The sequence below is a fragment of the Poeciliopsis prolifica genome, unplaced genomic scaffold, assembly GCF_027474105.1.
Source record: "Poeciliopsis prolifica strain line A6 unplaced genomic scaffold, Auburn_PproV2 SCAFFOLD015, whole genome shotgun sequence".
NCBI lineage: Eukaryota > Metazoa > Chordata > Actinopteri > Cyprinodontiformes > Poeciliidae > Poeciliopsis > Poeciliopsis prolifica.
Window position 1 is genome coordinate 2,542,113 of NW_026562390.1, and position 13,860 is coordinate 2,555,972.

Here is a 13,860-nt window from a genome sequence, read left to right on the forward strand (position 1 = left end):
CTGTACATCACATCAAACAAGGGAAAGAATATAGAGCCCTGAGTAACTCCATAGGTGAACAGAAAAACTCCTGCCTATGCAATGTTAGAAATCAGGACAAATGCATCTTTAATTTCAGCAACAGGCTTAAATTATACCAATATTTTATGATCCTAAGTGAAAAGCTGTCAAAAAAACCTAATAGTGCAATGGCAAAGTTTATTGAATAAATGTTAAAAAGAACACCATAAAACGATTCTTGAAAACTTTTAAGACGTTATACAGTATAAAAAACACTGAATAAAAAAGGTAGAAAGGTTTATTTTCAACTATTAAAATATATACAGAAACAGATCAAAAAAATAAAAACATTTAACATGTAACAACTTTTGGTCCTCAGAGCGAGATATAAATAGAGAACAAGAAAGATTATGAGTCAGTGTCTTCTGAACTGGAGTTTGTGGAGGCAGAATCTGACAAACTGCTGCTTGTGCTGACAGACTGAGAGGCACTTTTGCTGGCCTTCCCTGTAGAACGTAAAGGAAGCAAAGCACTATCAAAATCTTACTATCTAATTATTCAAGAATAGCTTTGTGCCGATATGCTTTACTTACTTTGATATTTTTTGAATTTCTTGAACAGGCAGGATCTGACATATCGCTCGAGTTCCCGCAGAGTGGACGGCTTTAGTAACTCAAAGTCGATCTCAATCTCATCCAGGTTCGTGGTGCACATGGTAGGCTCCGACGCTTGAAGGATTTCGACCACTCGGGCCAGCTTCATCCCAGGAAGGCGATTGATGTCGAGACTCAGCTGATGTTTTTCCTCATACGTCATCGGCAAGGCTTTATCGTCTGAATCCCGTCTTTCCTCTTGCGTAGCCAGCAAAGTTTTCCCTCTCAAATCCCAATCATTGTTGTCTTTCAATGGATTCCTGAAATTAGAGAAAGTATGAGTAAACTTGTATTTAATGTATAGACACAGGAGTAAGCCAATAATCATACCTAACTATACGGTTTGAAGCACTTTTAGCTAGATCCCCGCCATGTTCTTTTTGGTCATTCTCCTTCCGCAGTTTTGGGGTTTGAGAAACGGCTGCATGCTGTTCGTCAACTGTCTTTTGCTAGGCAGAAAAAACACCAGAACATTATGTATATGTGGTGAAGCCTTTCTAATAAAGCTCCAAAACAATTAAAAGCACCAAGAAGCCAAAGAAGTTGAAAACTGGATAGTGAACAAAGAAATGCAGCCGTTTCACACATGAACACCAGGGTTCTAGAGAATGTTCTAGCAGGTTTTGATTTAGACATTTTCTGTTAGGAAGACTCCAGAAATGTGGTGGAATGGCAGAACACAACGCAAAAATACACTGGGGAAATCTCTCACTACACATTAGGTTACAGATGTTTTCACTACATCTCCTTCCTGGCAAAATCCAAGCAGAGATCAACAAATCAGGAGAGCAGAAAGGAGACTGAAGCAGCCATTTTGATCTGCAAGCACGATGGTTAACTTGCAGTAAAAACACTCTGCGACATCTGCCATCTCACCCGCTGATATTCCAGACATTTAACTCAAACGAAAAGTGTCTTCCAGGCGTCCAAACCGGACGTTGTGGAAATTCGTTGACACACTTTTCACCAATCAGGAACATCTCTAGAACATTTAAGTGCATGTGTGAAAATGGCTCTGGGCACATCTGCAAGGAAAGGCAACACAGTTCACAACTCAATATTTATGTTACAAATAGCAGCTTCCGTTCATTAGCACCCCCGGAGAACATGTGCCTTAAGAAATATATATTTTATTGCAATGAAATAAAATTGTAACAAAACATCTAACCATTGATTTAAGTGTATTTTAGTAACACACTAGAAAACATACTGATAAAATGTCTTTTAAACAAGTAGAATTAGTAATCACCCTTGTTTATGGGCCTATTTCTTTAAACTACTCTGCAAAATGGAAAAGAACACATTTTATGTCAATAATAAATAAATAAATACATAGATGACTCCGCAAAGTCCATTGTCAAGGTGGGTTTTCATGAATATGTTGAGTGGAGGGCACTCTGGGCAACTTTCTGTTTCAAACGTTTTGGCATTCTAAATTCCTTCACATTGTAAATAAAACAATACAAAATGCAGCCACAAAACAACGCAGAATCGGCTTATCGGACAATAAAACCGCGTCATCTCTCAGATCTACTGTAAATCTCATAGATTTGTCAGGTGAGCATCTATTGCGACATCTTTGATTTTATGAAAAATAATCACTTTTTTCTTTCAGATGAAACCCACCTGTTTTTGTGCCTCAGCAAACCGGGCGGAGTCCCCCACTGTCGACTCAGATCTGTCCAAACTACCGATGGTGCAGCTGGGAGCAGTGACCCCCACTTGCTCATCTGGCATCTTAGCAAACCTCTGTTCGAACACTCCCTTCAAGCATCCATAAGCAAGCATGAAATGGAAAGAATTACTAAAAAAAATAATACAGTATTATAATTCGCAACACACCTGAAGCTTTCTGGCCATGCCGACCACAGTGTGATGGGAGGGGTTGTACTTGTAGCAGTTGGAAAAAATTAAGCGGATATCTGCAGCAAACTGCTGAGCGTCCTGGTACTCTCCTCCATCCATCTTTTTCTGCAGGTGAACAGAAATCTTTTAAGTGATGCCAAGATTACACTTCAATCCACAAAAAGATAAAGAAAAAAAAAAAGTAGCTCTACTTTCACAGTGCTGAGATCCATTGGGCATTTGATGATGTTGTGGTAATCGTGAATCCCCAGAGCTTTAGCGTCTACAGGCATGTAGAACGGCCAGGCGTAGGCGGAATGCTTTTTCGACAGCATCTCCTTCAGGATGTTGCTGCAGTACTTCAGCTGTTCCCTCAGTCCTCCATGTTCTGTGTTTGGGTTTGGAACGTCCCTTGCTTCATAGTTGCTCTTGGTAGGAGTGGTGGCTCGGCGCACGCTTTCAGGCCTCATCCTTTTTTCTGAAAGGAGCAGCAGAGGGTAATCACATCTGTTGAAATTTTTCGATTGTGTCAAACCACAATACAGACCAACACATATGCAGTGCAAGTAGACAATGATTTATGATTATAATGTGACAGAATTTGAGTACAAATTGTTTTGCAATGCGCAATATGCCTCACCTCGCCTCAGCCGTTTGCAGAAGCGACGACATTACCTGAAGGGATGCTTCTTTTGCCCCTCCCTTTGCCCGTATGAGAAACAATCTCCTCCTCTTTCTGAGGCATCTGGGAAACCTTTTGCAAGAAAATCTTCTCCAAGGCAAGAGCCATCAGCACGATGTCATCGGTAGGCTGCACAGGAGGATTGAGAAAAATCTGTTAGGACTTACATATCCAGGACTTTACCTTCTTTAAACCAAGAAGCTCCTAACCTTGTTATATATGTAACAGTTGGTAAACATGGTGTTGAAGTCTTGCAGGCATTCGCTTGAACTCCAGTAGTAGTTGTTCTCCAGGCGTTTCTTGATGGTGCCCAAGTCCATGGGAGATGTTATGATCTTATGATAGTCCTGTTAAAATAGAGGCGAGTTTGGATGCAAGAGACAGCCTGTCCAGGCATGACTGACAATGCAGGGCAGTTTTTATCTGGCAACAATGTGAGCTAAAAAAAAAAAAACCCAAAACAGATTACTCACTGGTAGGCCGAGACTGACTGCATCAACAGGCTGGTAGAACGGCCAAGCGAACTGGTGCCGCCACAGAGCTTTCACCACCACTTTCTCCATGTACTGCAGCTGGTTGGTCCGTCGGCCAGCCTTGTTGGGATTGGTCACCTCTGGAGGAGGAGGATTCTCAAGCATTTTGGGATCAGGCTCAGCGTCGGAGGACATGATGCGGGTGAAACGGGGTTCGCCGTTATCTCGTTTTAGCCGGATAGCGTGTGCCTTTCAGCTCAGTTGAGAGTCCAAGGGAACGCCAGCCTGCTTCATGCATAGTTTTCATGCCACACTACCTGTTTATCAAAGAGCAAACAGTTGAAACGGTGCACTTCTAACAATGCTGTGGTTTATTGAGACATCACAATTGTCTGCTAGGAAATTGTAGAGGTTTTGTTAAGCTTGCCTCTGCCCTTTTTGTTCACCTTATATGTGTTTGTACAATAGCTTTATGCCATCATAACCTAAATTAACTGAAATAAATACTTCAGTCTGTCTAACAAATCTGTATATTCTAAGACTAACTTTCATTTAATGGAATTAGCTCAATAAATTGGCTGACATAATCATACAAAAACAAGGAACAAATTGGGAAATTAAATTTTAGTGTTTTAATAGAACAGATTTGTGCTATCATTAAAACACCAGGTCTCATTAAGCAGGAAAAAAACCCTTTAGGAATATATTATTCTCTTTTTTTTATTGAAGCAAATTATTTTGAACCCAGAAAGTGCTCTAAACCTGACAATTTGGGCCATCATGGGAAAATCCGTTTTAAAATGTTCATTTTTATGGGATGCTATTTTGTGAAGGAATGTGTCGTTTCAACAATAGCATAAAAAACACCGAAAATGCTGGACGTCACAAAAAGAAACACATTTTGAATGACTGTCACTGGGATTTTTGAAATAAATCTCAGTCCAAGTACTTTGGTTTTATCGAGCAAGTTCAAAGAAGAGTTCAACCAACAGTCACTGAAACGGTAAACTCGTTCACAGCAACGAACAGCACTGGATGTTGTCGAAATAATACAAAGTATCTTTTACTGAATACTGGTAACTGTTGGGCATTTTTAAGCGTTTTTCCCCCCCCATAAAGAAAACACAATAGTGGTAACATAGTGACGTTACAGCAACACTCGCTAGCTCAACTTGGCTAGCTGGTTTCATAAAGTGCTACTAACTAGCGGATTTAAGCGACAACCCCCCCCCCCAAAAGCTCAATATTTATCGGTATAAATCCGTTTCACATACATGAAGCCAACCTGGAGTAGCCTTTCTTGGTTTTGTCGTGGCCGACTTCTAGTTTAGGAAGTCCTCACGCTGAACCTTCGTGTTGTCATTTAACGAAGCAAAAGTATCCTTCACAACAACTGACCAGAAAAATAACGGTTGAACAAAAGCTGAAGGGTTTATGAACTCTTTTTTCTCTTTAGAGGGAGCTGAAGTGATCTTCTGAATACTTTTTTTTTCTGACTCAAGAAAGTTGTAACTGAGGGGAAATGAAATCAGAGCCGAGTTAGACTGACTTCAGAGCGCAGAAGTGGGGTCCCAACTGAAAACTAACTGATCAGCAGCTGACATGGCTGGAGCAGGAATGGAGGTAGGGAGGGGCGTTTCTCTTCACACCGCCACCTGTTGAACCGGAGGTTCCAGAGCAGCGGTTCTCAAGCGCGGGGTCGGCTTCCCATTGCGGGTCGTCGAAACACCGAATGGAGAGCGAGCCATCTGAAGATAGATAGCTCCAGAAATCCAAGTACATGAATCCTAGGCTCGCCTGAGAGATTACTTCCTGTTGATGTTGGTCTACAAGAAAAAAAAAAAGTATACAAAACAAACATAAACATTGTGGGTAATACATAAACCATTTGTGCACAGTGACTACTTGAGTATCCATTTGTCATGCTGCACATGCAGGCTATTCACATTTTAAAATTGCACATATTCCAATAGAACCATCTTGCACAAATAATCCTTTATCCCACTTGACTCTTCAATTATAATTTCCGACCATTTTTGGAATGGGAGAAAGAAACGCAAACTACCAATTTTATGTTGTTTTGTGGCAAAGACTTAGAGTGCCTGTGGACTCTATTTGCTATTGTGAATCAGGACATGTGTTGTGTCACTGCAAGGTGTTGACAACACTTACCTTCCCAGAGCGCCATCTTGTCAGGACTTCATCCTTTGTGATATCCATTTAGCCAAGATGGCAGAGGGTGTGATGTGTCGAGGAGGTGAATCTACAGACTATGTGAGATGTTACGAGGTGTGGGTGTCAATTGGATCAATAAATTAATCCTGTTTTCTCTCAGTTTTTGCTTTTCTTCTGTATCTTGGATGTGTTTGGCAGTGGGGGTTGGAATCTTGTGCTGGTGCTGCAACAGAGAGACTGTGCACAATCTGAGACCATCTGTCTCCACGTTCTTCTAAAACCTTTTTTGCGTTATTGTCATATGCATAATGAAGAATTTTTGTTTTGTTGATCAGGCGCAACATAAACAGAACATTGTCTCTGGTTAGATTCAAATATTGTAGATGGACACAAAACTGTAACAAAGTGTGAAACACCCATATTATTAAGTATTTAAACATCAAAATAAGACATTAAAAAAGACGAGACGAACATATTTTTGCTTTAACAATTTGTACAGAAGTTAATGAATAAATTTATAATATTAAATTATGAAATTGAACTTGGGACTTCTAACTAACAATATTGGAACTTGTTTTTTTTCTGCCTGCAACAAAGAAGTTCTAAGTATAAATCTGTAACAATAAAAGTATTACAGACCTTTTTTTATTTTCTTTTGTTACACAATTACTGAACCAAAACCCACTTATGTAATAGTTTCAAAATACATTTCTATCCTGAAACCAAATAACGGAGAATAACACAAGTTTACTAATACAGCGTTAAATAACTGCGCTCAGGCAGACTTTTGATCCTTGTGAGGTCCCGTACCTTAACCCTCGTAACGCGCTTGCGCAGAATCTTAGCAGACCACATTCCCCGCTTCTCCTTCTCCTCGCAGGTCTTCCCAGCTCAACGCAAACATTAAGAAGGAGCTGCTTGGCTTAGCCGATCAGCAGGGCCTTTTCCTTCACTGTACGGCTTTTCCTCCCCTTTTTCCTACTTTCCGATGAAATAATACCTGACTGTGCAGCAGCATCAATCCTCGTGAGTATTAGCATATAAGCAAAATCTCATTGTTTGAATGGAAGATGGCCCCCCTTCTTGGCTGCTGCTTGTCAACAGCGCAGCACGATAAGGCCACTACTCGCTTTTTGTAAAAAAATTGTGTTTTTTCGTCGGTTAACTTGTTTTAGTAACCCGGTTCACATTATATGTAGCCGCCTTTGGAATACTATCTGTTTTCAGCGTTGAGTGCCACCGAAACGCAACGAAGAGATCCCGTCTTGCTCTTTGTTTAATGTTACTTTTCCACATTTTACTTTATTCCAGCGAACATGCATAAATCACCTCGTGTTTAATAGTAGCCTTAAATTCAACAAGATGATTGTTAAAGGTGTTTATACCTATTCCTTTCTCAAAATATGAACATTTTAACGTTAGTTGACTGAAGCTAGCTGCGGTAGCTAACTGTGTAGCGTAACGGTTGAGCTATTACAGGCATTTATTAAGCAGTTGGCAACAGTAAACAGCCACATTACTTCCCAATTAAATTTCGTTATGACAAATACTGAATACGGCAAAGACGTTTAAAGGTTAGAGATGTAGCGACGCTGGTAAAACTTTGAAGCTGTGCGTAAAAGTAGCTAATCGTTGTGCTAGCAAGCCGTTTAGTGAGCGCATCTTTTAAAATCAGTAGTCTGCATGTTCGTTGTCAGAAGGCCGGTAGTTTAATTCCCTTTCTTTAGGAATGTCGACTATTTCAGATGAAATCTCTATGTTCGAACAAATGATGTAATTTGAAAGTTAATTTAAACATAAACAGTCACGGTTGTTGTCTAGATATTAAACAGTCGCGGTGTTTTGAATGCAGAATAAATGTAAACACCTGAGTGAAGACAAGAAAATCAGTTAATATGCTCCCCAATTTACATAGAAAACTATGTAGCTTTAACTAAGGACTTTAAAAGTCCTTTATTAAACCTAAAAGTCTAATTAATTATAGTACAATATCATACTCTCTAAAGAGATCAGTCTAATACATAAAAAGTGAAAAGAGTTTCAGGTCTCAAATTAATGTTTAAGAAACCGTGCATTTAGGGTATTATAGTGGACTGTTGTACTTACGATATAAGTGGAATTTAAGTCCAAATTTTTCTTCTGCTCTTTTTCTTTTCCATCTAAATGAGTTTCACACTACTCTGAGGAAAAACGCCTCTGTCAAGTTCAAGTAGAATACTACATTGTTATTGCATGAGAATACATCTGTTGGAACTCTGCTTTTCAATGATATATTTGGGCATTAAAATGGACTTTCACTGTCCTTTATGACCATGATTTACTACAGATTTGAGTGATTTCAGAAAGGCCAGGGAGAGTTAAATGTGAGCTATCATCACAATATTCCATCCGTCCATTTTCTGTACACCCTTGTCCGTAGTGTGGTTGGGAGGGGTGCTGGTGCCTCCCTCCAGCGAACGTTTTGGGGAAAGAGGCGGGGTACACCCTGGACAGGTCCCCAGTCTATCGCAGCATAACAATATTCAACATCAGAATATTATGTCATATAGTTCCAGCTCACAGTACCTGGAGCAAATCACTTTTCATCAAGCAAGAATGTCTAATTTGAATACATCTGCAGACAGTTGTCGCACATGTGTGAAGAATTCAACTTAAGATGATTGAATTTGTCTGCTCAACAAGAAGTGGTCCAACTGATGGCATCAAATCTTGGCCGTCCCATCTTGAGCAAGCGTCACGCGACAGTGGGGAGAAATTACCTCCTGATAACAGTAAAAAAAAAAAAAAAAAAAAAAACTCCAAGCAGAACCGGAACCAACATCCATCTGGACCAGCCAGAGGGATGAGAGGAACCTAAATGATGGGATCCGGAGGACTGCGTGTTTTGATACTTTATTGACTTCTTCTTAATCTTCTGAGTTTTATGAAGTATTTTTAAAGAACATTACATTGTCTAAGCATATTTACTGTTCAGGACATTAGAGTGCAATGAAAGTTTGTTAAATTTCTGAGGTAAAAAGCCTTTTAGTCCAATCAGGAATATAAATACTGAAAATCAAAGATTATCATTTCCTTTTCAAAGACTTATTAATGATAGCAAATCACTTACCTGTTTGTTCTCTACTTCAGGTTAGCGTGCAATCAATGTTAGTGTCCTCACCATGGCAACAGAAGACAAGAAACCAGAGACTGACACTAAGCCCCCAGTGGTTCCATCAGCGTCTGCCAGCCAAAGCAAGGTCCGACGAATCAAAAACCATCAATCCCGCTTCCTGTTTGTCTCGTCCCAGCAGACTGCCCGACCACTGCGGCCGCGCTAATCTTTTCTGCTGCTCCTGTTCACAGTCTGCGCCTGCGAAGCCAAACTACAGCCTGAAATTCACATTAGCAGGACACACTAAGGCCGTGTCGTCCGTCAAGTTCAGCCCGAGCGGAGAATGGCTCGCCAGCTCATGTGAGTCCATTACACATCATCGTGATTCTAGTCTGAGCCTGATCCTAATGTGATACTGATGCCAGTAAAGTATTGAAATGTTAATTTGTATAAAACTGCGATTAGCAGATGTGAGACTGAACACACTCCATAGCAGCGTAGGAGCATAATTCAGACGTCAACTTTGTGATCTTAACAGGAAAACTTCAATAATTTGCAAAGTTTTTTGAGCTTCAGATCTTGTCATGATATCAGTTTCTTTTTTCCGCTATTGTAGCGATGATATTGAATAACTAGACAAGCAGTCCGAGAAAACGGATTCAGTACAAGTCAGTTGATTATATTTTTTTCATGACCTGCAGCACAAATTTATTACATGAAACACATTGAAATAAGTTCCTTTTAGGTCAACGTTGCCGACAAAAGATTTTCAGTCCTCTGTTATAAAAATAGCCATCTGTGATTTGCAGACTTATCTTGCTACTCTCAGCAGATTCGCCAGCATTAGTTTTAAGGTTGTTTTCCAAAAAGTCCTGACTGAGTCTCTGTGTCTGCTGCAGCTGCTGATAAACTCATAAAAATCTGGGGCGCGTACGATGGAAAGTTTGAGAAAACCATATCCGGACACAAGCTGGTGAGTGGAACCGGACTTTCTGTCTGAGCAGGTTTGTCTTTAAAACTCGTTTGTGACTTTTGGTTCTGAACCCGCAGGGCATCTCTGACGTGGCGTGGTCCTCGGACTCCAACCTGCTGGTGTCGGCGTCCGACGACAAAACCCTGAAAATCTGGGACGTCAACTCGGTAAGGTTGCTCAGTCGGTCGAGAGGAAGCGTCGAACCCTCGGCGCTGCGATTAGCAGATGTGAGACTGAACATTTTCTTCTGAATCCAGGGAAAGTGCTTAAAAACCCTGAAGGGCCACAGCAACTACGTGTTCTGCTGCAACTTCAACCCGCAGTCCAACCTCATCGTGTCGGGATCGGTGAGTGCGCTCGCAGCTCCTGGCAACAACACTCCATCAGAAACACGGAGCAGATGTTGGACTGCAGCCAGAGCTCTCTCCCACTAGCAGCAAAGCTTTAGTGACTGTGACTGAAACACTCATCTGGTGTGTGTGTGTGTTTTTGTTTTTCTTTCCTTTTTGCCGTCTAGTTCGACGAGAGTGTGAGGATATGGGACGTGAAGACCGGGAAGTGTTTGAAAACACTGCCAGCTCACTCCGATCCCGTCTCTGCTGTGAGTTGGATTCTGTTTCTTCTTATTCATCCCGTTGGACTGAAACAGGAAGACGTGAAATCTGCTTAAATCTGCAGGTTCACTTCAACAGAGACGGCTCTCTGATCGTGTCCAGTAGCTACGACGGACTCTGGTAAAACGCTCCACTCTGAGATTCTGTTTTTATTTTATTTTATTTGTGTTCATCTTGTTAACTAACAGTTTTGTTTACATTTCAGCCGAATCTGGGACACGGCGTCGGGGCAGTGTTTAAAAACTCTCATTGGTAAGATCAGTCACTAAAAACTAAAGATGCAAACCAATAGAACTTTACATCGCTAAGAATTCATTTGATGACTGGATTCCAAAAGTGATTCTTGTACTTGGTGATGAGTTTTGACTTTAGAAAGTTTGGTGGAAGGAAAAAGTGAGGGAAGGCAAAGGTACACAAGCAACAAATGTAGTGTGAAGCCAAACTCTTTCAAGAGTTTTGGTGAAGAGTCACATGTAAACAAATGTATAATTTTCTGCAAATTATACATTTGGTTACTGAAATAAATAAATTTTTCAATGATTTCTTGATGCGCCAAAATATAAAATGTTATTCTGTTATGTGAATTATTCAACAGTAGACCTTAAAATCCTTTCTGGTATCGTCAGTATTATAATAACAGACACATCCACCTGCAGCTGCTCCCTAATGAGAACCATAAACATCACAGAGATGAAATGAGAATCAAAAATACAGACAGAAATCCTAACAGGTTCAGATTTGTTTGCCAACGTTGCTCCTGCTTCTAACAGACGATGACAACCCTCCTGTGTCATTTGTGAAGTTTTCTCCCAATGGGAAGTACATCCTGGCTGCTACTCTGGATAAGTGAGTGCTGCACATTTACAGAGCGAAGTTGTTCAGAGACGCTGATCACGCGCGGGTTGTGTGTGATGCTCACCTGCAGAGGGCAGCACAACGCCACGTGTAGCTGGACTGTGGCGTTTGTTTTACAGTTTGTGTTCGTGGTTTGTCTTTGCAGCACGCTGAAGCTGTGGGACTACAGCAAAGGAAAGGTGAGAAAACATCTTTTTTTAAAAAATGATTGTTTTTTTTCCTGAGTCTTTCAAGTGTTTCCACCCAGTCTGCTTAATAGAATCAGCTCTTCCTTTTTCAACCATTTGAAACAAGTGAAGCCGCCTGTTGTTGCAGTTCTAATCGTCTTCTGAATGTTTCGTACAATTCCAGTGCTTGAAGACGTACACAGGCCATAAGAACGAGAAGTACTGCATTTTTGCTAATTTCTCCGTCACCGGAGGGAAGGTAAGTCCCCGTCTCGTTTCGTCTCAGTTTGAACGGTGCCGCATGCGGCCAAACGTGACTCTCTGGCCGCTGTCCTGCAGTGGATCGTGTCCGGCTCCGAGGACAACATGGTTTACATCTGGAACCTGCAGACGAAGGAGATTGTGCAGAAACTGCAGGGCCACACAGGTACAGCACACCAGTTGTCTATTTGATTCCCTGCTGAGATCGAAGTCTTTCGAAAAATCTTTGTAAATGGAAAAACGTGACTTAACATTAAAATGAATGTTTTTGATCAGTCAGGAAAACATTTTAATCCCAAGTGGAAAAATATGCCCAAAGCATGATGCTTCCACCTCCGTATCGCTAGATTACTTGCACCTCATGCCTTTAAAAAAATTATTTTTTTCCTTGCTCTGCTCAGACGTCGTCATTTCGACCGCCTGCCACCCGACAGAGAACATCATCGCATCTGCTGCTTTAGAAAACGACAAAACCATCAAGCTATGGAAAAGCGACTGCTAATTCAGTTTTTGTTTTTGGGATATTTTTGGCCTATTCACCTTTCTATATAAATATACGTTGTTTTTTTTCTACATTGTGTTGCAAGACAAGAGGACCTTTTTTTTTTTTTTTTTTTATGGAGCGCCGGATGGATGCAGAGAACTGTACATGAAGTTCAGTAAGGAGTAGCAAACCCATCAACCACACATCAGCTTCGCAGTGCAGATCTTCCTCACATCTGACGTGCGTCACGTTTATTCGTCTCCTTAAAGAAAACAAGTAAATCGTGTTGAACCTTCAGGGGTTTCAGTATTTTTCACTCTGCCTCTCTGCTTTCTAACAGCTACTGTACAATAAACGTAATTGTTTCCAGGCTTGTTGTTCCTCGAGTTCCTGTGCGACTGTAAAGTACCATTTAAATGAAGCGGGCTTATTTACATTAACCTTCAGTCTTGATGAAATGAAAGGAAAAAAAAAAAAAGCCGTATCAATATTGCGTTCTTACTTTCCCTAAACGTCAGAGCTTTGTGCCACTTTTGTTTGTTTTTTTGTTTTTGTCCAAAAATGCCTCAGAAACTGAGTTTGACTTGGTGTGGAAAGTTAATTTTAAAACTTGTTTTAATATTTTATTTTTTAGCATAATTGTACCAGCAGCCAGTCACAGTTCTTGTGTTCTATTTGTACATATGTACTGATTTTTTGTATTTTTTTTCTTCTTGGTTGCTTATGCTCTACTTGTACACACCTGTGTGAAAACAACAAGCAACATCCAAGTTCTGTAGTTAATCTGGATTTCAGTGGAATACTTGTTTGCAGCTCTCAGATATAATCTGCAGCCCAATAAAAGTTTTGTATGTTTCATGATGTGTAAGTTGTTGTGGTACCTAAATGTGCATTAGTTAACTTTGTAAAGTTTTCTGTGTGTATTTGTATGGATCTTAACCCTCTGATGTGTAAGTGGGTCGTTTTTGACCCGGTGAGGTCAACTTTTTGTAATGAAAAGTTTTCATAGCTTCATATTTCAGGTATTCCTCAAACAATGTCACTCCTATCGTGCAATTCAAATTTTTTAGTAACCTTTTACTCATTTTAAGAAATATGCTGCCTAATATCACTACCCCATTCTTTGAGTGGGTCAACTATGTTTCTCAGCTGGCCTGGGAATGCCTTGGGATTTCTCCGGAACGCCTTGGGATTCCTCCGGAACGCCTTGGGATTCCCCTGGAACGTCTTGGGATTCCCCCGGAACGTCTCGGGATTCACCCGGAACGCCTTGGGATTCCCCCGGAACGTCTTGGGATTCCCCCGGAACGTCTCGGGATTCCCCCGGAACGCCTCGGGATTCCTCCGGAACGCCTTGGGATTCACCCGGAATGCCTTGGGATTCACCCGGAATGCCTTGGGATTCACCCGGAACGCCTTGGGATTCACCCGGAACGTCTTGGGATTCCCCCGCTACGTCTTGGGATTCACCCGGAACGTCTTGGGATTCACCCGGAACGCCTTGGGATTCACCCGGAACGTCTTGGGATTCACCCGGAACGGCTTGGGATTCACCCGGAACGTCTTGGGATTCACCCGGAACGC

The 13,860-nt window shown here is 41.1% G+C and overlaps 2 protein-coding genes across 3 annotated transcripts; one reads left to right on the forward strand and one right to left on the reverse strand.

Annotated features, from left to right (window-relative positions):
• Positions 1–280: 280 nt before the first annotated feature.
• On the reverse strand, positions 281–6,075 carry LOC129366681 (bromodomain-containing protein 3-like). 2 transcript variants are annotated; one of them, XM_055040655.1, is made up of 11 exons: positions 5,826–6,075; positions 4,939–5,479; positions 3,654–3,970; positions 3,390–3,527; positions 3,174–3,309; positions 2,711–2,976; positions 2,496–2,624; positions 2,280–2,417; positions 984–1,102; positions 594–913; positions 281–506 (listed from the first exon to the last, which is right to left on the reverse strand). In XM_055040655.1, the coding sequence occupies exons 3-11, from the start codon at positions 3,846–3,848 to the stop codon at positions 409–411; spliced, it is 1,539 nt and encodes a 512-aa protein (XP_054896630.1). In that variant the 5' UTR covers positions 3,849–3,970; positions 4,939–5,479; positions 5,826–6,075; the 3' UTR covers positions 281–408. The 2 variants fall into 2 exon arrangements, with proteins under 2 accessions (XP_054896630.1, XP_054896629.1); XM_055040654.1 differs by having other exon boundaries at positions 4,928–5,479.
• Positions 6,076–6,648: 573 nt separating this feature from the next.
• Positions 6,649–13,132, forward strand: LOC129366682 (WD repeat-containing protein 5). The gene is made up of 14 exons (XM_055040657.1): positions 6,649–6,854; positions 8,958–9,067; positions 9,174–9,282; positions 9,822–9,895; positions 9,973–10,062; positions 10,153–10,242; positions 10,413–10,496; positions 10,574–10,629; positions 10,715–10,761; positions 11,280–11,355; positions 11,510–11,543; positions 11,716–11,790; positions 11,871–11,958; positions 12,194–13,132. The coding sequence occupies exons 2-14, from the start codon at positions 8,990–8,992 to the stop codon at positions 12,292–12,294; spliced, it is 1,002 nt and encodes a 333-aa protein (XP_054896632.1). The 5' UTR covers positions 6,649–6,854; positions 8,958–8,989; the 3' UTR covers positions 12,295–13,132.
• The last annotated feature ends 728 nt before the right edge of the window (positions 13,133–13,860 follow it).

Bases quoted from the DNA above. Each gene is read 5' to 3' on its own strand.
- LOC129366681 (XM_055040655.1), bottom strand. From the start codon at position 3,848: ATGTCCTCCGACGCTGAGCCTGATCCCAAAATGCTTGAGAATCCTCCT. The intron at 1,103-2,279 runs GTGGGTTTCATC...TTTTCTGCCTAG, and splicing joins TTGCTGAGGCACAAAAACAG to CAAAAGACAGTTGACGAACA. The intron at 507-593 runs GTAAGTAAAGCA...TACGTTCTACAG, and splicing joins GAAATTCAAAAAATATCAAA to GGAAGGCCAGCAAAAGTGCC.
- LOC129366682 (XM_055040657.1), top strand. From the start codon at position 8,990: ATGGCAACAGAAGACAAGAAACCAGAGACTGACACTAAGCCCCCAGTG. The intron at 9,283-9,821 runs GTGAGTCCATTA...TGTCTGCTGCAG, and splicing joins AGAATGGCTCGCCAGCTCAT to CTGCTGATAAACTCATAAAA. The intron at 10,497-10,573 runs GTGAGTTGGATT...TTAAATCTGCAG, and splicing joins ACTCCGATCCCGTCTCTGCT to GTTCACTTCAACAGAGACGG.